The sequence below is a fragment of the Hypanus sabinus genome, chromosome 3 (assembly GCF_030144855.1).
Source record: "Hypanus sabinus isolate sHypSab1 chromosome 3, sHypSab1.hap1, whole genome shotgun sequence".
NCBI lineage: Eukaryota > Metazoa > Chordata > Chondrichthyes > Myliobatiformes > Dasyatidae > Hypanus > Hypanus sabinus.
In genome coordinates, this window is record NC_082708.1 from 151,273,500 (window position 1) to 151,299,674 (window position 26,175).

The window sequence follows — 26,175 nt, forward strand, 5'->3', positions numbered from 1 at the left end:
TGGCCCTATGAGGGGCCATTTACGGAGATCAGAAACAACGGGTCCACATTCGTGCTGAACATTGGGGGGAAAGAGGAGGTTTTCACAGTGGACCGACTCAAACTGGCCCATGTGGACTTGGCGCAGCCGGTCGAGATTCAGGCACCATGACGCAGAGGCAGACCTCCCAAACAGAGTCCGACCCTGACTGAGGACATTGGGGGGTGTATTGCCGGTTCTGTGGGGGTGGGGGGGGGTCATGTGGCAACCCACTTCCCAGCGCACTCGAACCGGCTCACAAAGTGGCGTGCGCCAGCATTGAGGCCGGTCCCAAAGAGGGCGCCAAGCCTGCTTCACCAGTAAGGGGAAAAGCCTGTGCGCGGGACGGGACTGTGAATATGCGCCCCTTACAGTACTCCTGCCCGGAGAGGGCGGGAACAGGAAGGCTTTAAAGCGAGGCCGCGAAGTTTGAATAAACCTCTTTCACAACTGCAGCTCACCGACTACGTGTCGTTATTTAAGTGCTGCGTGTAGCACACCACTTCAAACATTCATTCCCTACACACTATTGCACAGCAATTGCAGTGCTTACCATTTACAAAATGATTGCTGTTAGTCAGCCGGGCTACTTGTCAGCATCTCTGAAGTCTGCCCTCATTATCATCAAGTAGGACAGGTGTACGTGAGCACATCACCTGCAGTTTCCCTCCGTGTCACACACCAGGTGGGGCACGAGGTGTCTGGAAACGTGGATAGGACGGTGGTTCGTGAAGTGGTTTGATACTTCCTCTACTGAAACATTACTACTCTCAATGCACAAACTCAAATTCTTGATACCATTAGGAGTGTACTCCCAATCAGAGCAGACAGAGATTTCCCGGCAGTCAGCAGCCATTGAACATGACCTTTTTCTCTTTCTGCTTGATAGCCTTTTCTCATTTCTGAACTCAGAACGGAGTATCTGTTTCAGCAATCTGGTGTCAGGCATGCAAACATATGGAAAAATTTGTGTTTGTGCACACTCAGGCTGAGATCCAAATCATTGTTGTCACATTCACTGAAGAGTTACAAGGAGATTGGTCTTGCACAGAACATCTGCAAGGCAAAAGTCCTCTACCAAAAATTGGCACTGCACCAGACTTCCCTTGGAAATTAACATGGGAACCAATTCCCATATTTAGGAAGCTACCTCAGGGAAGGCAGACTTGATGAAATTCTCCTCTGTCTTCCATGTGCCAGTGCATCCTTTGATCAATCAGGGAAAAGGGTATTTGAAGATCAAGACCTCATATTTGGCACTAACTCTCTTTCAGGCTGCAGTGATTTCTGTCTCCTATATGCGTCTGCGATCTGCACCATCTACAAAGTCACCTCAGGCACTGGGAAAACCACACTTTTCTCAGTGGGATAGCATAGTGGTTAGTGTAACACTATTCCAGTGCCAGTGATCAGAAGATCAGCTTTCAGCCCCCGCCACTGTCTGTTAGGAGTTTCTGTGTTCACCCCATGACTGAGGGGCTTTCCTCAGTGTGCTCCAGTTTCTTCCCATATTCCAAAAAGACGTATGGGTTAGGGTTAGCAAGGTGTGGGCATGCTGTGTGGGATAGCCAGTTAATGTATAACAAAATCCCACACACATCAGCGAACAAATTGAGAGTAGCATGTCTAGATAAAATCACCTCCTTCCATTTAAGTAGCAGTGTTTAAGGCTAGCATCACTCGCTGTCTATTTCAATGGATAATGATCATACCATTGAAGATCCACTAATGCAGAGCCAGTATTCGATGTGTTTGTCAAAATTACAATGATGCCAAAAATGATTTCACAATGCTTGATAACATGTTGTGAATGTATAGGATTGCTGTGCTTTCCTTAACTTTTCACTAATTGAAACAAATCACTCATCACGTTTTGCTTGATCCAGTATAACTGTTGTATATTCTGAGCCTTTTAAATTTTTTTGACTTAATTGACAGCAGTTCCAAACACAAGTATTTTAAGGCGATGTACTTTTGTAAAGCTCTTCTAAAAATAAGTTGTATATTACACTTACTAAAAAATTCATTTCTTTCTTCGCTAGTTTACAGATATGTTGTAAGATCAGTCATTCATTCCCCTTGAGCCTGAGATAGTGTAACTTTTAATACCTTTTACCAAGCAAATATGCATCGATGTTGGTTTCAAAGAATTCATTGGATAAGAGAATTCCAAGTTCCTTTTGTCATTTGTTTATCCTTGTTTTCAATTGGGATTGAGCACCTTAATTTATGGCATTGATATTTTCTTTTTCAATATTTTTATTAATTTTCTACATAGAAGAATGTAAAATATTATAAGTAAAAAAAGGATAAAATATTATCAAATACATTATATTTGAATCACACTTGCAATCTCATTACCCTATATTCATGTAAATTAAATTAAATCGTAATATTGAAATGTGATGATTTTATTATACTAAAAGAATCTAAGCCCACTACCAAGACCAAAGCTGTTTGGTAAAAAAACAAAAAAGGAAAAATATCCTTATCATATAGTGAAATATGTTATTAGTCAACGTCTATACTTTAAGAGCAAATCAAAGGTTTTGAAAATAGTTCATAATAGTTGATATTCCAGTAGTGCTCTGATTACTTATGAACGTTACCAGACATCCCACCCTGCAAAAACTAATTTGAGGGAGGTAGCACCACACCCCCGCCCACGGTCGACCTCAAAGTGTGTATGTATACAGGACATTTAATTATGAAAGAACTCAACATTTTATTTGATTACATGAAACTATTTATACACATACACAGCGATATATAGAGGCAGATTTGAGCATTTTGCTGGGAGTCTCAACCTCATAGCAATCTGTGTCAATGAATTTGTTAATTTTTCAAGACATCAGATTCACAAGATTCACAATTATATTATCATGGAGATTTTTTTTTTATTCAATTACAATTTTAAGCAATTCTGCAGGGAGTTTGGCCTCATCACGTAGGACATCAATAGAGTAGCTCCTTAGCAGCTAGCCAGCTAGTTTAAATAACGTTAGATAATGCTAATGAATGAATGACACCTATTAAACTCACCTCAACATGTCTTTTACAGTCATTTAACCCACCATGGGCAATAGGAAAGTCATTGTTGCAAACAGTGCAGTGAGCAACTGTTTTTGACCCCTATTAGGCAGGGGTATACTTTAGTGTAGTCTGGGGTGAAGTACGGTTTATATTTTCTTTTTTTGGAACACGCTGCCATGACACTGCAGGACACTAAACTGAACTGATGGACAATGAAAGAGATAGAGAGGTCAGCTGTAAAGCCCGCCCACAGAGAAAACTGATTGGTCTCTCTTTGTGCTAAGTGGACCTATCAGGATTCTTACCCTCTCTCCCCCGCTCCCTCTCTCCCCCCTCCCCCCTCACTCACTGTCAAAAAAAATCGATTTCCGGGATATTATATATAATTTGCGGGCGTCAGGGAGCCACTATCAATATGCGGGAGACTCCCGGAACTTCCAGGAGCGGTTGGATGTCTGCATTACCCACCTTCAACAAATTGTGAGTCTTAATAACTTAAAATGACAGCTCTTACTCTACATTGAATGTCTTGTTTATTTGTTATTTCTTTTCAGATATGCCATAACACTGCACTGAGAACAAAATGTTTCCCCTCAAGGATGCGCAGCTTGGAGCTTTCACGTTTTTTGCATCTGCACTTCCACATGATGTGTGTGGTAGTAATGGGCTTCCACTCACCCCAAACTCTGTCAGAATTCTAGGACGATTCCAGATCCTGAAGGCCATCTCTCATCCCAGGCTCTGCCAGTATGTGGATATATTACGTGGCAAGCACGGTGGGTTCTTTTTCATATGGCATACACATGGCCATTGCCTTTGAGTCAAGAACTAAATGTGTCAGCAACATTGATCAAATCTTTCCTGCAGAAATTCTCACCTATGATATTCATAATCTCAATGTTCTATTTCAAATTGCCCATGCTGATTCTAACTTCTAGAAATTTGCCTTCCATATCTTTATGGTTGTTATTATCAGTTGCCCTCCCAGCACTGCTAGGCCTTATGATATACATTTGCTTCTTATTCAACAGTGTCTGGGTTTTATCATCAGTTCTCTGAATTGTACTGGCTATTCCATTAAGCATTTGCACTAAAGTAATTCCCAGATTAGTACGTTCAGAATCTAAGAAAGATTGACGAGTGTGGGATGCCAAATTTGTAACTATTTTCTTTACTGTGCTCCCAAATGGGACCAAAAACTGTGCCAAGACTTATTGGGATTCCAAAATGTCATTCTGGGAAACTCATCTGCTATTATAAAACAGGTCAGACCGAGGTTAAGAACTGAAGTCCTATTGATTGCAGTTTAATTTTAAGTATGCAGACTAAGAACCAAAAGGCAAGATAAGATCTCAAAAAAATCTTTAAGTACTTTAACTGTTTATTTTTTATGATTTGAATGGTTTAATTTTAAAATCACATTTTAATTTATTTTAATTATTTGTTTGAATTTTAATTTATTTCAAGACTTCTGAATATCAGAAATTTAAAACTTAAAAAGACGGTGACAGATTTGATAGGCATCAAGATTCTGCCCCCAACTTTGCTTTGTGGCCTAACATAGACGTTTGAAGGGAGGAGGATCTGGATGTTTGCGAAGAAAAAGAATTTCAGGATGTATATTGTATATATTTCTCTGACATTAACTGTACCTTTGAACATAACCACACACTTTGTTGTTTAATGTTGCTGCTTGACAGTGATAGTGTGACATAGGCCCTCTGCTTCCATCCTAAGTGAATGGAAGCAGAGAGGAGTACCCAGTGATGATACCAGGTGGTGAGCCTGGTCCAGCACAATTGCAGACTCTTATTTACAAGTCTTTCCATCATTTTGCCCATGTCTATTTCTATGATTTCATGTCCGACAACTGTACACCAGATAAGCTCAAATGATAATTATTGTTGTCAAGCACATGAAAAATTACAAGAGTTGATGGTAAATGAAATAACGTGCGAGTGTAAATATTCTCCAAATGCACACAGCATGGCTCTTTAGTGCATTTTGCCACGTTTGCCTACAATTAATATTTGAAATGTTTGAGGATACTGCTTGACAAAATGCAGAATATGTTGCTGGTGGCTGTTTACTGTACAGTAAATAACATTTTTAAATGTGCACTTGAATAGGCATGTTAATTATTTTGTAAATATCTCAGATGTGCTTTGAATGTTTGGTAGTGCTTTGAACCTCAAGTTGGCAGCCATCCTCCAATTTATCTATACATGTTGACCTGAGGGACTGCTTGTTCTGTATAGAATACAGCACTAAATAAATATGTTGTAACTCACAATAACGTTCAGATCAATCTAGCTCCTGGCAACGCTATAAACCGTGGAGTCAACAACTCAGATAGGCTTGCAAGTTTTCTGGTAATCTTTATAAGTAAAGGAACAAGTTCCAGAGTTATGGAAAATTGTGATTAATTAGGCAGCTCCAATCTCAATTCAAACCATTGATAAAAGTAGTAGTAACTTTACAAAAGACTGATTAGGCTGCACTTGGAGTATTATAGATGGTTCTGGTTGTTACACTTTAGCAAAGGTGTGATTGCTTTGCTGGGATAGGAGGATTTTACTTATGGGCAAAGATTGAATAGTTTGCTTGGTTTCCCTGGAGTGAAGGAAGCTGATGGTGACCTGAGAGAGGTATGTAAAATAATGAGTTGTGTAGATAGGCAGAGAGTCAAAACTTTTTTCCCAGATAGTAGTTGATATCTGGAACTTTCATGTAGAAAGACAAAAAGGTCTGTTTGGAATTGGTGGTCTGGACGAGTCCATTCTGTACTGGAACTCTGTGACTCTGATTTGAATACAGGAGCATAGATGTAGCTCTAAAAAGGTACGATAAGATTTCAGCTAGAACTTTGTGTGGAATTTTGCTCTCCTTATCCAAAGAAAGATGTTCTTGCCATGAAGTGAGATCTACAAAAGTTTACAAGACAGGATACCTGAGATGGCAGGAGAAGTGTATGTGGAGATTTTAGATCAGTTTGACCACTGGATCTATAAAGTTCACACATGGAGAAAAAATGTCTTTACTGAAGGCAATGGAAGCCAAGTCATTATATACATTCAAGAAGGTACTCAAAGCGTACAGGGAGAAGATAGGAATAGGATACTGAAGTGAATGATCAAGCCTCAAAATATTATAAAATACGGAACACTATAGCACAGTATAGGCCTTTTGACCCACGGAGTTGTGCCAGCCTTTAATCTACCCCTTCCTTTCCACATGGCATCCATTTTTATAGAGCACACTCAAAATGCTGGTGGAACACAGCAAACCAGGCAGCATCTATAGGAAGAAGCACTGTCAACGTTTCGGGCCGGGACCCTTCATCAGGACTAACTGAAAGGAGAAATACTATGAGATTTGAAAGTAGTTGGGGGAGGGGGAAATGCGAAATGATAGTAGACCGAAGGGGGTGGGATGAAGCTAAGAGCTGGAGAGGTGATTGGTGAAAGTGATACAGAGCTGGAAAAGGGAAAGGATCATGGGACAGGAGACCTTGGGAGAAAGAAAGGGGGAGGGGGGAGTACCAGAGGGAGATGGAGAACAGGCAGGGTGATGGGCAGAGAGAGAGAAAAAAACAAACAACTAAATATGTCAGGGATGGGGTAAGAAGGAGAGGAGGGGCATTAACGGAAGTTAGAGAAGTCAATGTTCATGCCATCAGGTTGGAGGCTCTTAGCTTCATCCCATCCCCTCCGGTCTTCTCCTATCATTTTGCATTTCACCCTCCCCCCACTACTTTCAAATTTCTTAGTATCTCTCCTTTCAGTTAGTCCTGACGAAGGGTCCCAGCCCAAAATGTCGACAGTGCTTCTTCCTATAGACGCTGCCTGGCCTGCTGTGTTCCACCAGCATTTTGTGTGTGTTGTTTGAATTTCCAGCATCTGCAGATTTCCTCGTGTTTGCTCCATTTTTATAGAACATAGTTGAATGGAATGGAATGAAATGGTTGAAAATGGCCCAAAGCCCTACCTCAAATCCCGTTATCTATGTCTCTAAATCGTTTCCTTCCTTTTGTTATTTCATAGAAGTAGTAAGGTCGAGTTCGTAATGTGCATCAGCATGTGCAGATCTTTAAAAGCAATTTTTACCATATTTTTTAACATCTTGGGGATCCTTAGAATTAGAATTGGGTTTAATATTACTGGCAAATCTCGCAAAATTTATTGTTTTGTGGCAGCAGTACAGTGCAATACATACCTGTTATGCTTCTTCTGCAGAAAGACTGGTCGTTGTTACTGAGCATTATGAGGGAAGTCTGGAAGCACTGTTAAAGGAGAGAGAGGTAACGAGGTAATATTTTTAAACTCATACTATTTAATCCTTATCTAGAAAAAATCACTAACAATATTGTTTTTCATAATAATGGTATTTTGTAATAATTCAGAACCTTTATGATTCTTTTCATCTGATTTGTTTTTGTATTCTGTGCATCCTGTCATTTGTAAGGTTAATGTGAATTACGATGTTTTGAGCCAGAAATCATTGTCGCTTGTGACGAAACAGCTTATTTAATTTTCCTAAAATTTTCCAGGCAAGATTGATGCAGGGTAAACACTGAAACCACCTAATATCCTCTAAAAGTAGTCTGTGTCTTGACTGAATGTGACATGGAACTGTGCCTTTCCTTAACTGCTGGCTTTGCAGTTGTGTTAATGAGCTGTATAGGATTTAAACCAATTCACTTACTGAATTCAGTGACATTCTTTGTACAGAAAATAAATTAAAATGAAGGAAAGTAATGTTAGATTAAGAAAAGAGAAAGAAGTAATGAGATATTGCGCTCATAAAAGTCGCTTTCAGTGCCAGGAAGATTGATTCTAATAATTGAAGAATAGCACACCTTACAGAAAAGATAATTATACTGAAATAGATAAACCCAATCTTATGTGCTATACCTAACACTGGCAGAACTCTGTCTAATTTCTGTAGGCAGTCCTGACAGCTTTTCTGGGTGCACATGGTATCAGCATTGAGACTAAAAGTTCAAAGTAAAATTTATTATCAGAGTACTGCATGACACCACATAAACCCTGAGAAATTTTTCCTGCTAGCATACTCTGCAAATCTATGGAACAGTAATGGTTAACGAGGATCAATTAAGAACAAACTATGTAAATGCAAATATAAATAAATAAATAAATAGTATGAAATAACAAGATAAAGAGTCCTTAAAGTAAGACCATTGGTTGTGGGAGAAATAGAATGACTGTAGTTATCCCCTTTTGTTAAAGACCCTGATCATTGAGGGGTAATAAATGTTTTTATACGAGTCCTGGGGCACTTATATATTCTAACTGATGGCAGCAGCGAGAAAAGAGCAAGACTGGCCATTCCAATGCTGTTACAATACCACAAATGTAGAACAATCTTTGGATGTGTTTGTACCAGATTCCTCTGTGCAAGGAAGTTGTATAACCTGCAAATGTGCCATTTCAACAAATCAACAAATTACTTCAATAGATTTTTCAACAATCATCATTGGTGTGGCATTTCTACTTATAGTGAACTTTATCATTGATTAGTTATTACCTCAAGAATAATCTGAGAAAGTATCCCAGTTCATAACATAAATTATGTTTGATGAGTGAACTGCCAGTGTTTGTATTGTGCTATAAATCTTTGCAGATGTTTGGATGAGACATACACATGCAAATGACTACATTTGTGAATGGTAAATGTGAAATCTTTGCTGATCGCTGGGAGGTCATGGATATATGTGTCAGAAGTAGACAGTATAATTTTGAAGTGAAGATTGCATCAAATAAAAAGCAGCAGGGGAACAGTGTCTAGTGGAACACAGGGTGAAGGAGTAGAAAAAGTAAACAACATTATTGAATTTGTTTCAGTTATAATAAACACCTTTTGAAAGGTGTGCTTTTGATTTATTTTCTGATGCCTTATTGCATTAAAGCATTTGGCTGGTGGGTTGCTTATTTCAGTCCGTTATAGGGGAATGATTTTTGTTTACAAAAATTAAGATTCCAGTCAGTAATTTAGTATGTGAGGTGAGAAAAAACACTGAACTTGCACAGAAAACTGGTTGATTAATGTTCCGTAAAACCAAGTCTCTCTTCTGGTACTTGAACCTAACGTTTTATCTAGGTTACAGCGCTACTGATTTCCATGTGAATTGATGATAAAGCATGGACATTCTACTTTACATCTATCTTCATTATAAGTATAAGTATGTCATTATAAGTATAATGACAGCAGATCAGAAAAATTGCAGGCAACAGCTCAGGGCATTCTGGAGTTCGAAGTTTAATTCCGGTGCCGTCGGTAAGGAGTTTGTATGTTCTCCCCTTGAACAGCGTAGGTGTCCTCCAGGTGCTCTGGTTTCCTCCCACAGTCCAAGGATGTACTTGTTTGTACAGTAATTGGTCATTGTAAAGTGTCCTGTAATTAGGCTGGATTAAATAGATGGGTTCTTTGCCAGTGCAGCTTATTGAGCCAGAAGGATCTGTTCCACACTGTATGTCTAAATAAAATAAAAATCTCTGGGAGGTGAACAACAGGGAAGGAAATCTCAGAAATGAATTGGCACTTCAGTAGAACAAAGCTGAAGTAAAGTTGAATCAGCCCATTGAGCCTGCTCCTCCATTTCATCATGGTTAATCCAGTTTTCATCTCAGCCTCAGACTCCTGTCTTTTCCCTGTATCCCTTCATGCCCTGACCTATCAAGAATCAATCAATTCTTGCCTTAATTATACATAAAAACTCGGCCTCCACAACTGCCTGTGGCAAAGAATTCCACACATTCATCACCCTCTGGCTAAAGAAATTCCTCCTCGTCTTCCATTCTAAAAGGACGCCACTCTATTCTGTGGCTGTGTCCTCTGGTCTTCGACTCTCCCACCATAGGAAACATCCTCTTCACATCCACTCTATCAAGGCCTTTCATAATTCAATCGGTTTCAATTAGGTCACCCCACATTCTTCTGAATTCTAGTGAATACAGGCCCAGAGCCATCAAATGCTTGTCATATGACAAGCCATTCATTCCTGGAATCATTTTCGTGAACCCTTTTGAACCTTCTCCAGTTTCAGCACATCTTTTCTAAGATAAAGCGCCCAAATCTGCTTACAATACTCCAATACAATACAGTCCTACCAAAGGGTTTTGGGCCAAAATGTTAACCGTACTTTTTTCCATAGATACTGCCTGGCTTGCTGAGATCCTCCGGCATTTTGTGTGTGTTGCCTGGATTTCCAGCATCTGCAGATTTTCTCTTGTTCACAGTACTTCAAGAGAGGCCTTGCCAGTGCTTTATAACCTTTCTACATTACATTCTTGCTGTAATATTCTAGCCCTCTTGAAATGAATGCTGTCATTGCACTTACCTTCCTCACCACAAACTCAACCTGCAAATTAACCTTTGGGAATCCTGCACAAGGACTCCCAAGTCCCTTTGCATCTCAGTTTTTTGTGTTTTCTCTCCATTTAGAGAAAAGTCAACCCTTTCATTGCTTCTACCAAAGTGCATGACAGTACACTTTCAAACACTGTATTCCATCTTTGTCCATTCCCCTAATCTGTCTGTCCTGTAGCCTCTCTACTTTCTTAAAACTACCTGCCCCTCCACTTATCTTCATATCGTCTACAAACTTTGCAGCAAAGTCATCAATTCCATCATCCAAATCATTGACATATAATGTAAAAAGAATTGATCCCTACATAGACCCATGTGGAACACTACTAGTTACCGGCAGCCGGTCAGAAAAGGCTCCCTTGATTTCCACTGTTTATCTCCTGCCAATCAGCATTGCATATCTATGCTAGAATCTATCCTGTAATACCATGCTAATGTAGCTTGTTAAGCAGCCTCGTGAGTGGCACCTTGTCAAAAGCAAAATCCAAATTAACAACATCCATCAATTCACCTTTGTCTATCTTGTTTGTTACTTCTTCAAAGAATTCCAACAGATTTGTCAGACAAGATTTTTCCTTGAGAAAACCATGCTGACTATAGCCTATTTTAATCATGTGCCTCCAAGTATCCTGAGATCCTAATAATCGACTCTAATACCTTCTAACGACAGAGGTCAGACTAACTGGCCTATAGTTTCCTTTCTTCTGCCTCTCTCCCTTCTTGAAGAGTGGAGTGATGTTTGTAATTTTCCAGTCTGCTGGAACCATTCCAGAATCTAGTGATTCTTGAAAAATCATTACTAATGACCTTTGATCTTTAATCAAAGGAATTATTATTGTATAGTTCCAAGAAAAATTGCAAGAAAGTAATACTTCTTGAAAGTTATATAAGTGAACCATTGCTGCCCACAGTCCTTCACAGTGCCGATGTAAAGCAGCAACAGTTTTACTGCCTCATAACTCCTCAAACCAGTTCCATTCCTGACCTCCAGTTGTCCTTGTGGAGTCTCCACATTCTTCTTGTTCTGCGTGGGTTTCCTTTGGGTGCCCTGGTTTCCTCCTGCAAGCCACAGTCATGTTAGCCGCTATAAATTATGCCTACTCAATGTGGGTACCAGGAGAATCATGCTGGAGTTGTTCAGCATGTGGGGAGGGGGTAAGTTATAGGAAAATATGTAGAGGAGCAGGATCAATGGGATTGATTTGAGAGCAACCATAAGCTTGACAGGACAAATGTCATCAGGAAATATGAGAAATTGTGGTCATATAGCTTTAAGTATGAGTAAGTTGTTGACTATATTTCAATGTTACAACAATATAAAATGGGCTACACACACAAAATACTGGATGAGCGCAGCAAGTCAGGCAGCATCTCTGGAGCGGAATAAATAGCTGATGTTTTGGGCCGAGGCCTTTTAGCAGGACTGGAAAGAAAGGGGGCAGAAGGCAGAATAAAAAAGATGGATGGAGGCAAAGGAGTACAAGCTGGCTGGCGATGGGTGAGACCAGGTGAATGGGGAGAAGGTTATGATCCCTATGGAAAGTGTAGGGGTGGGTGGGGTCTCCTTCCTTGCCCTTATCACTGCAAGTAGTACAAGTGCTACCCCTGCCTCTATGCTCCTCTCTCAAAGCTATTCTGGTCCCTGAACAGTCCTTCCAGGTGAAGTGACACTTCACATGCAAGTCTCTCAGGGTTATCCACTGTATCCAGTGGTCCGGGTTGCCCACCTCTTCATTGGTGTGACCTGATGTAAGTTTAGGGATAGCTTTATTGATCATCTTCACTCTGTCCACTGTAAAAGGCAGAATTTCCCAGGCCACCCATTTCAATTCGACTTCATATTCCTATATCAACATGTCGATCAGTAGCCCCTTCTACTGCCATAATGAGGCCATGCACAGGTTGGAGGAGCAATACCTAATATTCCGTCTGGGTAGCCTCCAACCTGCTGGCATGAAGATCAATTTCTCTAGCTTTGGGTAATTTCTCCTTCCTCCCATTCTCATTTTTCATTCCCCTCTCATCCCTTTCTATTCTCCTCACCTGGCCATCACCTCCCCTTTCTTCCATGGTCAATCATACTCTCCTATCAGATTCTTACTTCACTGTCCCTCCTCCACCCACTCACCTTCCTCCTCACCTGGTTTCACCTATCACTTGCTCGCTTATACTCCTCCCCTACCCCACCCTCTTGTTCTAGCTTTGACTCCCTTCAGTTCTCGTCCTGATGAAGGGTCTCAGCCCAAAACAACGACTGCTTATTCCCCTCCATCGATGCTGCTTGATATGCTGAGTTCATCCAGCATTTTATGTGTGTTGCTCTAGATTTCTAGCGTCTGTAGAATCTGTTGTGTTTATAAAATGGGCTAGATCATAATAGAGGTGCGGTCAGCTGTCATTCATGGCTCAGTGAAGGCACAGTTGCTCTAAATGAAAAGTATAAGGAATTAGATCCAGTTTCGAATGTTCGGATATGCCACGTTGTTATTGAGAGAGTGCTGTGTCAGCAGAGATGTCATCTTAAAGTGAGGAATTAATCTGAGGTGTTCTCTGTATTTTAATGCAGAAGTAGAATATTTAGATCAGCTGAGAAACATACGCTTTCTCAGGATTTCCTAGTCAATGTTCATGCTTAAACATAAATTCAGTAAAATAGCAGGAGTAGGCCATTGAGCCTGCTAGACTATTCAATATGATCTTTACCCCTAAAACATATTTCATTTCTAGTGTTTAGAACACTATTTATGTCCTTCTTAATATGTTCAATGATTTTGGCCTCCACAGTTTTCTGCAGTGAGTGAAAAAAATTATCATCCCATCAATCCTAAATGTCATGTCCCATATCCTGAAATGTGACCCTATTTTCTAGATTCCCCAGCTAGGGTAATCTCTTCCCCATATCCAGCCTGTCAAGCCTTGTCAAAATTCTGTATATTCCAACGTAATTGGATTTCATTGAAAGTCAATGAGAAATCTTACAAAGCCCTCCCAAAACATCTGTTTTTTATATTCCCAAGTGGAACCTGATATAACCAAATTGACTGTTACATTTCTTAAATACAACAGTAATTACACTTCAAAAACACTTAATTAAATGTGATTGTTTTAAGTTAGTCTGTGCTTGTGAAAGGCACTTTCTAGCTGTATGTAGTTTATTCTCAATTTAAAGTATTAATCGATGTTGCTAATTATATTCCAACTTGCACATTCTGGTTTGGGCTCTATGCTATTTATTAAGAATTTTTTAGATCACATTGATTTAGGAGCTCAACCATTGCTTGCTCTGTTCACATAGTGGCATGATGCCAGACTGGATTTCTATGGTCAGTGAGATACTTGTGAGTGATCACTGCCTATTCTCTGTATGGATGTGTGCTCTCCTGCTGATTTGGATGGAATTCTGAAAATATTCTTTGACTAATTATGGTGTACTAACAGAAAAATCAAACTGAATAAATAAAATAATCTCATGAGAAATGCAAAAAACATCTCTGACCTGGCTTTTTATCCAATATTTTATGAGTTTCAAGCAGAACATTTGGTGAATTAATAGTAATTGGAAATCAAAGACTTGGATGATTTATCTTATTCCCTTCCCATCCTCCTCATGCCGCCTGTGATTAAGCAGTCTAATACTTTTAGCAAGGGATGTGCCTGTGTACAATTAGCAGCCTTTAAAGTGGCTGATTAATCCCTGGTGGCCGAGTACTATAGATGGCTGCTACATGAAAGACTGATAAAGACTTTTTTTGTTGTATGCGTTCTGTGTTTTGTTTAGATGTATGTGTTGGTAATATAATTTTTCACAAAAGTTAACCGTAGCCTGCGATTTTCTTAAAAACAAATATCATTGAAACTCTGAAGTATGATGTTTCATTGCTTGCTTACTTCGTTTTTGTCTAGATGCATATGTTAATCATTTAAAACTTTCCAGGAAATTTTGCTGTTCTGTCTTGAATCATATATTAATAAAACTCATGTTTTCCAGGAAATTTGGCTTAGTGTATAAGCAAGCACACATGTTTAAGTTATGCAAAATCCTGGACCTCCAGTACTTTCTGTGTGGGGTTTGCATGTTCTCTCCAAGACTGCATGGATTTTCCTCTGGTTTCATTTCCACGTTCCTGAGACAAGTTGATAGCTACTGTAAATTGTCCCTGGTGTAGGCACATGGCAAAATAATCAAAGGAGACTTGATAGGCTTGTGAGAGAGAGCAAGTTGCAGGTCAACAGGGAATTAGAAGAGGAAATGCGACTTGTGAGTCACATTCTGGGAGTCGGCATAGCCGTATGGACCAATGGTCTCCTTTTGTATTGTAATAAATAAATAGAAGTCAACTGATACCTTTTGGTATCTTTGACACAAACTTACATAGAAGAGTGAAGTCGGTAGATCAATGATTCGATTCAAAAGGGAAATGGAAAAAACATTTAAAAGCTATGAATACACTTGGAGTCATAGAAAAGTACAGCACAGAAGCAGGTCCTTTGGCCCATCTAGTCCTTGCTGAAAACCATTTAAACTGCCTACTCCCATTGGCCTGCACCAGGAACATGGCCCTCATGATTCATGTACCTATCCAAACTTCTCTTAAACATTGAGTTTGAGCTTGCTTATGCCACTTGTGCTGCCAGCTCATTCCTCACTCTCACAACCCTCTGAGTTAAGAAGTTTCCTCTCATGTTCCCCTTAAACTTCTCACCCTTAACCCATCACCTTTGGTGTTGCCCCACCCAACCTCAGTGGAAAAAGCTTGTTTTCATTAATCCTATCTATACCTGTCCTAATTTTGCATACCTCTGTCAAATCTCTCAATCTTCTACATTCTAAGGAATACAGTCCTAACCTATTCAATCTTTCCTTATAACTCTGGCCCTCCAAACCTGGCAACATCCTTATAAATTTTCTCTGTATTTTTCAACCTGGTTTATACCTTTCCTGCAGGTAGGTGATCAGAACTGCACACAATATTGCCAACATTGGCAAGGGGCAATACTGGTCCAAAATCTTACACAACTTTAACATAACATCCCATTTCCTGTACTCAGTACATTGATTTATGAAGGCCAATATGAAAAAGCTTTCTTTACAACCCTATCTACCTGTGATATCACTTTCAACTAATTATGGACTTGTAGTCACAGATCCCTTAGTTCTACCTCACTCTTCAGTGCCCTACCATTCACTTTGTAAAACCTATCCTGGTTGGTCCTACTGAAGTATAAAACCTCACAATTGTCTGCATTAAATTCCACCTGTCATTTTTCAGCCCATTTTCCCAGCTGACACAGATCTCTGTAAGCCACGATAGCGTTCCTTACTGTCCATGACACCCCCAATATTGGTGTCATCCGCATATTTGCTGAACCAGATGACCACATTATCATCCAGATCATTGATATAGATGACAAACAAAAAAGGATCTTGAAAATCTCTATCCTCCAATCCTCTGGTGCCTCTTCTATCACTAAGGATGATTTAAATAACTCTGCTAGGTAGGGCCCCAGCAATTTCTGGACTCGCCTCCTGCCGGGTCTAAGGGAACATCTGGTCAGGCCCTGGGGATTTATCCACCCTGATTTGCCTCAGGTTAACAAACACCTCTTCCTCTGTAACCTTTACAGGGTCTATGAAGTTGATGCCGCTTTGCCTCACTTGTATAAACTCTGTGTCCATCTACTGAGTAAATACAGATGCTAAAAATGTATTAAATATCTTCCCCCATCTGTTTTGGCTTCGCACATTGATACCATTCTGGTCTAGAGGATTGTCCCTTGCAATCCTTTTGCTTTTAGCATATCTGTTGAATCCCTTAGGATTCTCCTTCACCTTATCTGCTAGAGCAACTTCATGTCTTCCCTTCTGAGTCACAGAGCCAGACTCAATGCCAAAGATCCGACTGCTGTGACTTTCTTCTGCTGGGTCATTTCCCCCAACAGTATCCAAAGTGATATACCTGGTGTTGAGGGGGATTGCCATGGTAGTACTTTTCACCGGCTTCGTAACTGCTTTCTCCTTCCTGACTGTCACCCAGTTTCCTGTATCCTCACCTTAGGACGTATAGAGAGGTAGCTAAACCTATCTATTACCCTCCAGCTCTCAAATAACCCGGAGTTCATCCAGTTCCAGCTCCAAATCCTTTACATGGATTGTTAGAAGCTGCAGCTGGATGCACTTCTCGCAGGTGTAGCTTTTAGGGACACTGAAGGTCTCCCGGCCTTCCCACATCCCACTTGAGGAGCATTCCACTATCTTGTTTGGCATTCTACTGAACAAACTGAGCAAAGTTGTTTTTGCTTTCTCTGACAAATCCTCTCTTCTCTAAAGCCTCAAAAATCACCACTCTTAACTCTATCCATTCTGATGATGGCTGCTGCACTTGCCCCGCCTTCCTTTAATTTGTTCCTGCTAATCCATCTCAAATGCTGATCCGTTGCTGGTCAGAGTTCCAAAAAAAACTACTGTGAGTTGCTGCCTTTTTCTATTTCATTAGCGAGCCTGGGTGAAATTCCTTCCTCTCAGGCTTCTGATCTTTGAATCAGTCACTGGACAAAGCTCCAAAAATACGTTTGAATGCTGTTTCTGGATTTCATTTTGGCATTCAACAGTATTGCCCCACAGATCTTGGTGAACAAGCTCCTACTCCTCAGTCTAAATATACCACTGTGCAACTGGGTGCAGGACTGATTTATGAACTGACCTTAGATTGTTAGGATGCATAACTGTTCCTCCCTCCAAATCATCCTCAGCATAAGTGCACCCCCCCCCCCCCACCAGGACTGTGTGCTGAGCTCCGCCAGTTCCACGATGGGATGACTGCTCAGCTGACCGTAGGAGGACAAGAGTCGGAGCCCTTCCTTGTATGCACAGGGCTGTGGCAGGGGTGTGCGCTAGCGCCAGTGCTCTTTAACATCTTCCTCTTATGTGTTCCCAAGCTTCTCCACTACAAGATTGAGGATAGCAGCATTGTGGCAGTGGATGTCAGATTAGATGGCAACCTCTTTAACATCAGGAGACTCCACACAACCACCAAACTCTGTAGAGAACGGGTCCTGGAGCTGCAGTATGTAGACGACTGTGCTCTTGTGACCCATACGCCAGAAGATCTTCAGACTGTCCTTGCTGTGGCAGTGAGAGTGTACAGCAGGATGGGGCTGACTGTCAATACCACCAAGACGGAAGTGGTTTGCCAATGGAGTACTAGTGTCCCACCCACCCTACCTGCCTTCACTGTTGGTGATGAAAAGCTGTCAGTAGTGCCAACTTTCAAATATCTGGGGAGCATTGTCTCTGAGGATAGTGGCATTGACAACAACATCCAGAGCCGCATTAAACAAGCATCAGCTGCCTTTGGGAGACTTCAGCGTCGAGTCTTTCAGAACAGGGGCCTTCGTCCCTCCACATTACCAAGCAGTCTGTGTCACCACCCTCCTTCATAGCTGTGAAGCTTGGGTAACCTACAGCCATCACGTCAAGTCCTTGGAGCGCTTCCACATAAGCTGCCTTCAGCGCATCCTGGGAATTACTTGGCGTGAGTGGGTGCCTCACACTGAAATACTTGTAAAGACCAACTGCAGAAGTATTGAGACATATATGTAGTGGCTGGGGCACGTGATAAGGATGCCCCCATTATGGCTACCCCGCAGAGTGTTATATGGCCAGCTACATCATGGTCAACGCTCAGCTGGAGGGCCGAAGAAGCGCATATATGTCAGCATATATGTCATGGGGCATATATGTCATATATGTCAGCATATATGTCACTGGGATTCATTTTCTTGCAGGCATTTACAGGAAACAATGAAATACAACAGAATTTATGAAAATCTAATCCGTAAACAAATACAGACAAACAACTAATGGGCAAAAGAAGAGAAATTGTGCAAATAGAGAAAAAATAATATTGAGAATAAGAGTTGTAAAGTCCTTGAAAGTGAGTCAGTAGGTTTGGGGACCAGTTTAGATTGTGATGACTGAAGTTATCCATGTTCAAGAGCTGCAGATGAAAAAGTTGGGGAACTTGTATCCAGAAGCTCAGCAAACTGATTCAGCATTGCATTAGGAGGGGAAAGAAACTGGGCTTTAGGGGGTCAGGAGGGAATGGGTGGAGTTGTGTGTGTTTGGGAGGTCCTAGATAAATCAGAAGTAAAAGGGACAGAGTGGGAGCGCATTGTCTGGGGTTGGACAATTCAACGTTTATGCCATTCAGTTGTAGATTATTCAACTGGAGCATGAGGTAGATTCCTCGATAGGTAGATTATGATCCTGAACAAGATTGTTTTTAAGACAAAAAGACAGAAAATACTAGGGATACTCAGCATCTGTAGAGAACTAAAGTATCACATCAATGGCCCTTCATTGTTTCTGCTTCTTTCTCCATGACCTTCTGAATCTCCCCAATATTTTCAATTTTCATTTCTGATTTCCAACATTTGCAGTTTTTGCTGTGTCTTTCAAAGCTGCATGATAGCTTCCTGCATGACAGCTTATGTTAGCTTTTTAATTCCATGTTTATTTAACTATGTGATTTAATTTTGCAGCTGGTGTGCAACATCAATAGTCTGTGCTTCTGGATACTAGTCTAGCAATTTAACCACAGCATTACTATACCACAGGAATAATGCAGCAAGAGGTTATTGAGGTAGAGATTCAGGTAAGGTGAGGGTCTCCATCAGTCAGAATTGACCATGGATATTGCATCTTAGCTGTCTAGATACGCAAGCCTGGGCAGTACAAATGGAGAGTAAGCTGTAGCAAGCTGCCCCTATCCGTGCATCCGATAAACCCAAAGGAAGGCAGAGACTGATATAATTTGGTACCAGCAGCGTCGCAGGAGTTGCCAATCAGCAATGAACTCAGTGTAGGATTGACTTAGGGACTCCAGCTCTGGATTTTCCCTCGGGGTTTACTCCTGAAGCCCTGCCCATGAGTGGATATAGCCACAAGGCAGCGGAGGTTTGAGATCAGTGTTTTCCTTCTAGATGAGCTGCCAGCCACAGCCGACGAGCCCCCTCTGCTCAAAGCGACTGGTTTTAAGGTGCCAGTAGCCTGCCTTTGCCCCTTCTCCTGTCAGTAGGAACGGTTTTGCTGGGCTGAGTAGCTAAGCCACATGTGAAGGCCATGAGCTGGACTTTGTTGTCAGAGGCTACTTGTGGTGCATGCCATTGGGAGCACTTAATAAATAGTAGGAGCTTGTCCCCATTACCATCCCCGGCTACAACAAACTTAAGGAGGTGGAGATCACAACATTTATAAGTCAGGGATTATTTTTGAAAGACAATCTATAAAAGATGAAGAGAAAAATAATAGTTAAATGGATTTCAGGAATAAATCTTTTTGCTTGTGAGACTGTGCCCAGTGGGATGGTATCAAGGACTGGGGCTCCGGCTATTCTGAAATCGATTATCAATGACTTTGATGACAGCACTAAGTGTAACATATCCACCTTGATGTTTTGGAGATTAAGGATGCTTGAAAACTGCAAGGGATGGATGTAGACGGATTAAGTGGATGTACAAGGACATAAAGGATGGGAAATAATGTGGAAAACATGAGGTTATTCATTTTGGTAGAAGAAATTGAAGAAAAAGCAACACTTTTTTTAAAAAAGGGTGGAGTAAAGTTCAAATCACCAGCTTTTTTAAGTACATGTCACTTGCCTTCCTAATTGCTTGCAGTACTTTGAGTTAACTTTCAGTACTGCGTTGTTATTTATTGAGAGAGAACTTGAGCATAAGAGTAAAGACATTTTTATTGCAATTATAAAGGGTTCTGGTGAAATTTCATCTAAAATATTTTCTGCAGAACTGTTCTCCCTACTTAAATGTGAATATACTTGTGAGACAAGGAATAAGATTAAATTTTGATTAAATAAGATTGATTCTTGGTAAAGGGTGTTTGTCCTATGTGGATAGATTAGGTATACTATGGAATTTAGAAGTGTGAAAGGTGATCTTACTGAAGTGTACAAACCTCTTTCAGGGCTTGTTGTGTAAGAAATGGGATTATGCTTCACTTGCCAGGATTATGTTTCTCCTGTGCTGTCTCCCAACTCCGTTCCTCTCCCTCCACTACTCTCTCCATCAGTCCCATCATCCCCCATTCCTCCTCAGTCCATCAGTCAAGTTCACATTTATTGTTATTTAGCTCTTTACAGCAGCTGCACAGTACATTAAAACATGACAAGCATAAGATAACAAATTGATATTATACATAACATGCAGCAAAATAAATATAATGATGTTAATAGACATTGAGGGAGAAAAGAAATATAATCCAAGGTTGTATTAGGATTTACTAGTCCCTTCCTCACTCCTCCTCTTTTACTTTCCCTCTCCATTCTCAATCCTGATGTAGGTTCTTGACCCGAAGCATTGACAATCACTTCCCTCCCACCCCCTCACAGATACTGCTCGACAAGCTGAGCTCCTCCATCATTCAACTGATGCTCTAAACTTTGTACCTGCACTCTGCCAACTACTGATCCCACCCTAATTCAGACTAAATACAACTCCTGAAGCCTGACAAGCTTACTCAGATAATGAGTGCCAATTGTTGGAGGTAAAAGGAAGTCTCCATGTAACAGTTTTCAAAATAATTTCATTACATCCAAAGTGCTTTGCAACCAATGTAATCTCTGTTATTATATGTAAATTAATGTTAGTATAACAAATTTTCATAAAATAGTGTGGTAACAATGAGAAAGTTTGAGTTATAAGTGATAAGTGAATGATACTGTGGATGATTTCCTATTTTTTAAAATAGTAGCATGGCATTATTATTTTATCAGTGCTTTGATGAGATCATACCTTAAAGAGTTATAGTCTTGCAAGAATGCTCTTGCTGTGGAGGGAGGGTAGTGAGGTTCACCATATTGACTCCCAGTATTGTGAAACTGCCAGATGAAATGAGATTGAAAAGATTCGGTTTATGTGGCAGAAGATGGAAGAATGCAAGGGTCCTCTCTGAAAGTTATAAAATTCCAGTGAGGCATAACAGATTAGATGCAAGAAGGACATTCCCAGAAGTGGCAGAGTGCAGAACCGCACTGTGTAATGATCTAAGGACATGGTGTAGGTTCAGGAGCTTGAGGTGGAGAGACATTACTTCACCAAGAGAGTGGTGAATCTATGGATTCCTCTATCACAGAAGGTAGTTGTAGCCAAACGATGAAATATTTTCAAGAAGGAAGGATAGTACTGACAGCTAAAGAAATCTGGGTATGGAAAGAAAGTTGCAACAAGGCGTTCAATTTGAATGTGTGGTATACTGCGTCCGGTGCTCCCGGTGTGGCCTTTTATATATTGGTGAGACCCGACGCAGACTGGGAGACCGTTTCGCTGAACACCTATGCTCGGTCCACCAGAAAAAGCAGGATCTCCCAGTGGCCACACATTTTAATTCCATGTCCCATTCCCATTCTGATATGTCTATCCATGGCCTCCTCTACTGTCAAGATGAAGCCACACTCAGGTTGGAGGAACAACACCTTATACACCGGCTGTGTAGCCTCCAACCTGATGGCATGAACATTGACTTCTCTAACTTCCATTAATGCCCCTCCTCCCCTTCTTACCCTATCCCTGATATATTTAGTTTTTTTCCCCCTCCCTTTTTTTTCTCTCTCTGCCCATCACTCTGCCTGTTCTCCATCTCCCTCTGGTGCTCCACTCCCCCTTTCTTTCTCCCTAGGCTTCCCATCCCATGATCCTTTCCCTTTTCCAGCTCTGAATCCCTTTTATCAATCACCTTTCTGGCTCTCAGCTTCACCCCACCCCCTCCGGTCTTCTCCTATCATTTCGCATTTTTCTCTTCCCCCCCCACCCCCACTACTTTCAAATCTCTTACTATCTTTCCTCTCAGTTAGTCCTGACGAAGGGTCTCAGCCCGAAACGTCGACAGTGCTTCTCCTTATAGATGCTGCCTGGCCTGCTGCGTTCCACCAGCATTTTGTGTGTGTTGCTTGAATTTCCAGCATCTGCAGATTTCCTCGCGTTTGTGTGCAATTTGAATGATTGGCGATGATCACATTGAATAACAGCAGGTTTGAAGGGCTGAGTGGAAGACTCGCTCACTATTGCTCCTAATCTCTGCGTGTTTCTATAATTCTGGAATGAGTGATGAGGAGAGCAAACTTGGCCCTCAAAAGTGCTGGAAGAAAATTCAGATAGCTGAACAAGCCCCATTTCTTGCCTTAGCCAACTTCTAAAACTTGTAGAATTAGAAACTACAAGCCTTATTCCCTGGAAACCATTGTTCATTCTTTGAGTTTGAGATTTATGTGTACTGTTCAACAACTGCAGCTTCACACTGAGATTAAAACTGAAGTCACCTGGGGAACAACTGATGACAAATTCATACATGGAACTCCCAAACTTACTGGCATTTCTCTGAGGAGTCCAGCTAATTTCAAGTTGAGTTTATTATCATGTGACCAAAAACAGTGAGGTCCTGGTATAATGGAAAAATTATTGACAGACACGTAGATTTAGACAATGGAATGAACTTAAGTCATAGGTAAATTGAACATGAATTGAATAGGTTTTCTGTGTTATGGATAATGGACTTGAACTAAAGTTTCAGTCTTTCAGTTTTTTATATTCTGTATTTTTTACCTAATTTTTCTCATTTTTGTGCGGGGAGGGGAATTTGGGGGTTGATGTGCCTGTTCTGTTCTTGTTCATTGTTTTGTGTGGGGAGGGGGATCTGGAGGTTGATATGCCTGTTCCATTTTTATTCTTTTTTTTGTGTGTGAGGATGGATTTGGGGGTTGATGTGCCTGTTCCGGTTTTGTTAATTTTTTTTGTGTGGGGAGGGGATCTGGGGGTTGACGATTGTGCTGCCTTTCTTTCTTGGTTTCATGGCTACCTGGAGAAAAAGAATTTCAGAGTGGTATACTTCGATGATAATAAATGAACCTTTGAACCTTTGAATTATATAAGTGAAGAAGAATAAAAACATTAGTGCAAAATAAGCAAGATCAGAGTCAACAGCAGTAGTGTGTAAGAGATGGTTTGTATGTTCTGTTGCTGAGGTTGGATTAGAGTTTTGTGGGTCAATACAAGAACCAAACAGTTAAAGTGAAGTTGCTTTTCCTGAAGCTAGTGGCATGGAAGTTCAGGTTTCTGGGTCTCCTGTCCAATGGTGGCAGATAGCAGAAAATACAGTGTGGAATTCAGAACATAGAACAGTACAGCACAGTACAGGCCCTTTGGACCATGATGTTGTGCTGACCTCTTAATCTACTCTACAATCAATCTAACCCTTCTCTGGACTATAACTAATCATTTTTCTTTCATCCATGTGCCTGAGAGTCTCTAAATGTCAATAATGTATCTGTCTCTACCAACACCCTGCAGCATGTTCCACACGTCTACCACTCTGTAAAAAAAAACTAACTCTGACATTCCCCTATATATACTTTCCTCCCATCACCCTAAATTATGCTTCTTCATATTAGCCAATGGCTCATTGGGAAAATGCCCCTGGCAGTCCACTCTCTCTTATCTTCTTTGTACACTTCTAACAATTCACCTCTCATCCACCTTTGTTTTAAAGAAAGTAGCCCTAGGTTGATCAACCTATCCTCATAAGACATGCTCTGTAATCCTGGCAGCATCCTGGTAAATCTCCTCTGGAGCCTCTCTAAATTTTCCACATCATTCTTATGATGAAGGGACTGGAGGTGAGCAAGTGTGCTCTAACCAGAGTTTTATAGGGCTGCAAAATTACCTCATGGTCTTGAACTCGATGCCTCCAACGAATGAAGGCCAATACGCCATAATGCCTTCTTAACCATCCTATCAGCTTCCATGGCAACTATGAGGCATCTTTGGACATGAACCCCTTGGTTCTTCTGTTCCTTCATACTGCTACCATTAACCTTGCACTCTGCCTTTTAGTTCAACTTTCATGCTTTAACAGACTGAGCTCATCTGCCTTCCAGAGGAACAAAAACTGGATTGGTTTGAGTACTGCCAACCTTTTACTTTAAGAATATTTTTAAAAATTTACTTCTAGGTACTGTATACTTAATCATGTACTCACACTCCATCTATTGATAGTAGTATGTAACTGCATGTCTTGAATTGGCAACATAAAACTAAGCCAACATTAAACAAACTGGAATCAGTGGTGATGAACCGAATCTCAAAATTAGGCACCATTTAGCAGATGTATGTTTAGGATATATATGTTCCTTGCATAAATATTGTACTTTTGAGAGTCTGCAATGCTTTACAAACAGTTTACAAGGTTTCACTTCAGTTTTTCCTGATGTATTCTGTAGAGGCTCGCTCATACTTTTATATTATATCTTTATATAATATACATATAATATTATATTTTATAATACAAAAGAAGTCGCTTTAACCCATTGAATATGCACAGGCTCACAGAGCAATCTCTTTCCCCAACTAGTTTTCCCTGTAACCTCTTCTCTGCACATTCCCATTAACTCATTTACACATTAGGAGTGATTTACAGCATCCATTTACCCTACCAAGGAGCATGTCTTTGGGATGTGAGAGGGAAGTAGAGAATCCAGTGGAAGCCTGTTTGGTCACCAGGAGAGTGTGAATGATCATGGTTGAACTGGATTGCTGGAGTTTTGAGGAGGCAATTCTCCTACCTGTGCATTAGATCCATCTTGAGCTTCCTTGTCCCTATGCCTATGAAGCTGCAGAGCACCCAGTTTCCTGAACTGCTCTCATGTTAGCTTGTGTTTACAAGCTGTTTCTCCAATGACAATCCCACTTGCCTTTAACTTGTCTGTTGCCACTTTCCCTTCCAAAGTCAATCTTGTCCCTCTATTTTCCTGTTAAGCTATTTTTACTTATGATATTTTCTTTCTCCTTGGGTATTTTCATGCCCTTTTCCTTCCCAAATTCATGTTAATTTCTTTTAGAACTGTCCTTACCATGATATTTATAGAGCTCTGATTAAAATTGCAAATGTCATGCCAAGAATTGTGGACAAGATAATCCCAGTGGTGTTAAAGATAATACCAATCCCTGTGTCCCTTCACCAAATCCCATGTTTCACGTAAATACTGGCCCTTGGAGTCATCATCCAAAAATCACATACTGAATGCACTCAGGTCTGTCTCAACACTGCCTATCCCGATCCTCCTCCTATCTCAAATTGCCAGTCCAAGAGTGGATAAGTGGAAAATTTAATTTTGGAAAATCCAATGATAACAAACCATTTTTCTCCCTGCCAACTGAAAACGATTGCAGGTTATTTATTTTGATCCCAGGCTGAGCTTTCGGTCACATAGGCGTGCCATTTTCATGATTATTTGCTTCCACCTGCACAATAAAGATTAATTCTACCCAGGTCTCAGACCATTTCAAAATCCTCACCTGTGCTTTTGTTACTCTCAAATCTGATTTACCAACATATTCCTGGCAAACTTCCTATTTGGCATCCTATGTAAACTCTAAAACTGGGACAATCTCACACCAGCTCCCATTCATTTATCACTTTGGTTTTGAACTACATTGGTTACTGGTTAAGAAACTTCTCAGTATAAAAACACTCCATCCTTTTTCAAATTTCAAACCATTGCTTCATGTGAATCCAATCTCTTGAATTCTCTTCCTCAACCTTTAAAAGTCTCTAACCCACATTCCACCTGTAAGACAATTCTTATAATTTACTGTTTTAACATTCACGACCCTCTGTATTTAACACATCATTCTCTGCTATCTTCAACAGGATCCTACAAACAAGCA

General features: G+C 40.6%; 1 protein-coding gene across 2 annotated transcripts in view; it reads left to right on the forward strand.

Annotated features, from left to right (window-relative positions):
* The window catches only part of tbck (TBC1 domain containing kinase), a 229,090-nt gene that overhangs the window by 16,639 nt on the left and 186,276 nt on the right, over positions 1–26,175 (forward strand). For both annotated transcript variants that reach the window (XM_059965386.1, XM_059965385.1), the window contains exons 2-3: positions 3,606–3,827; positions 7,287–7,359. In XM_059965386.1, the coding sequence (XP_059821369.1) occupies positions 3,635–3,827; positions 7,287–7,359 (266 nt within the window). In that variant the 5' untranslated portion in view covers positions 3,606–3,634. The remainder of the gene's footprint in view (positions 1–3,605; positions 3,828–7,286; positions 7,360–26,175) is intronic.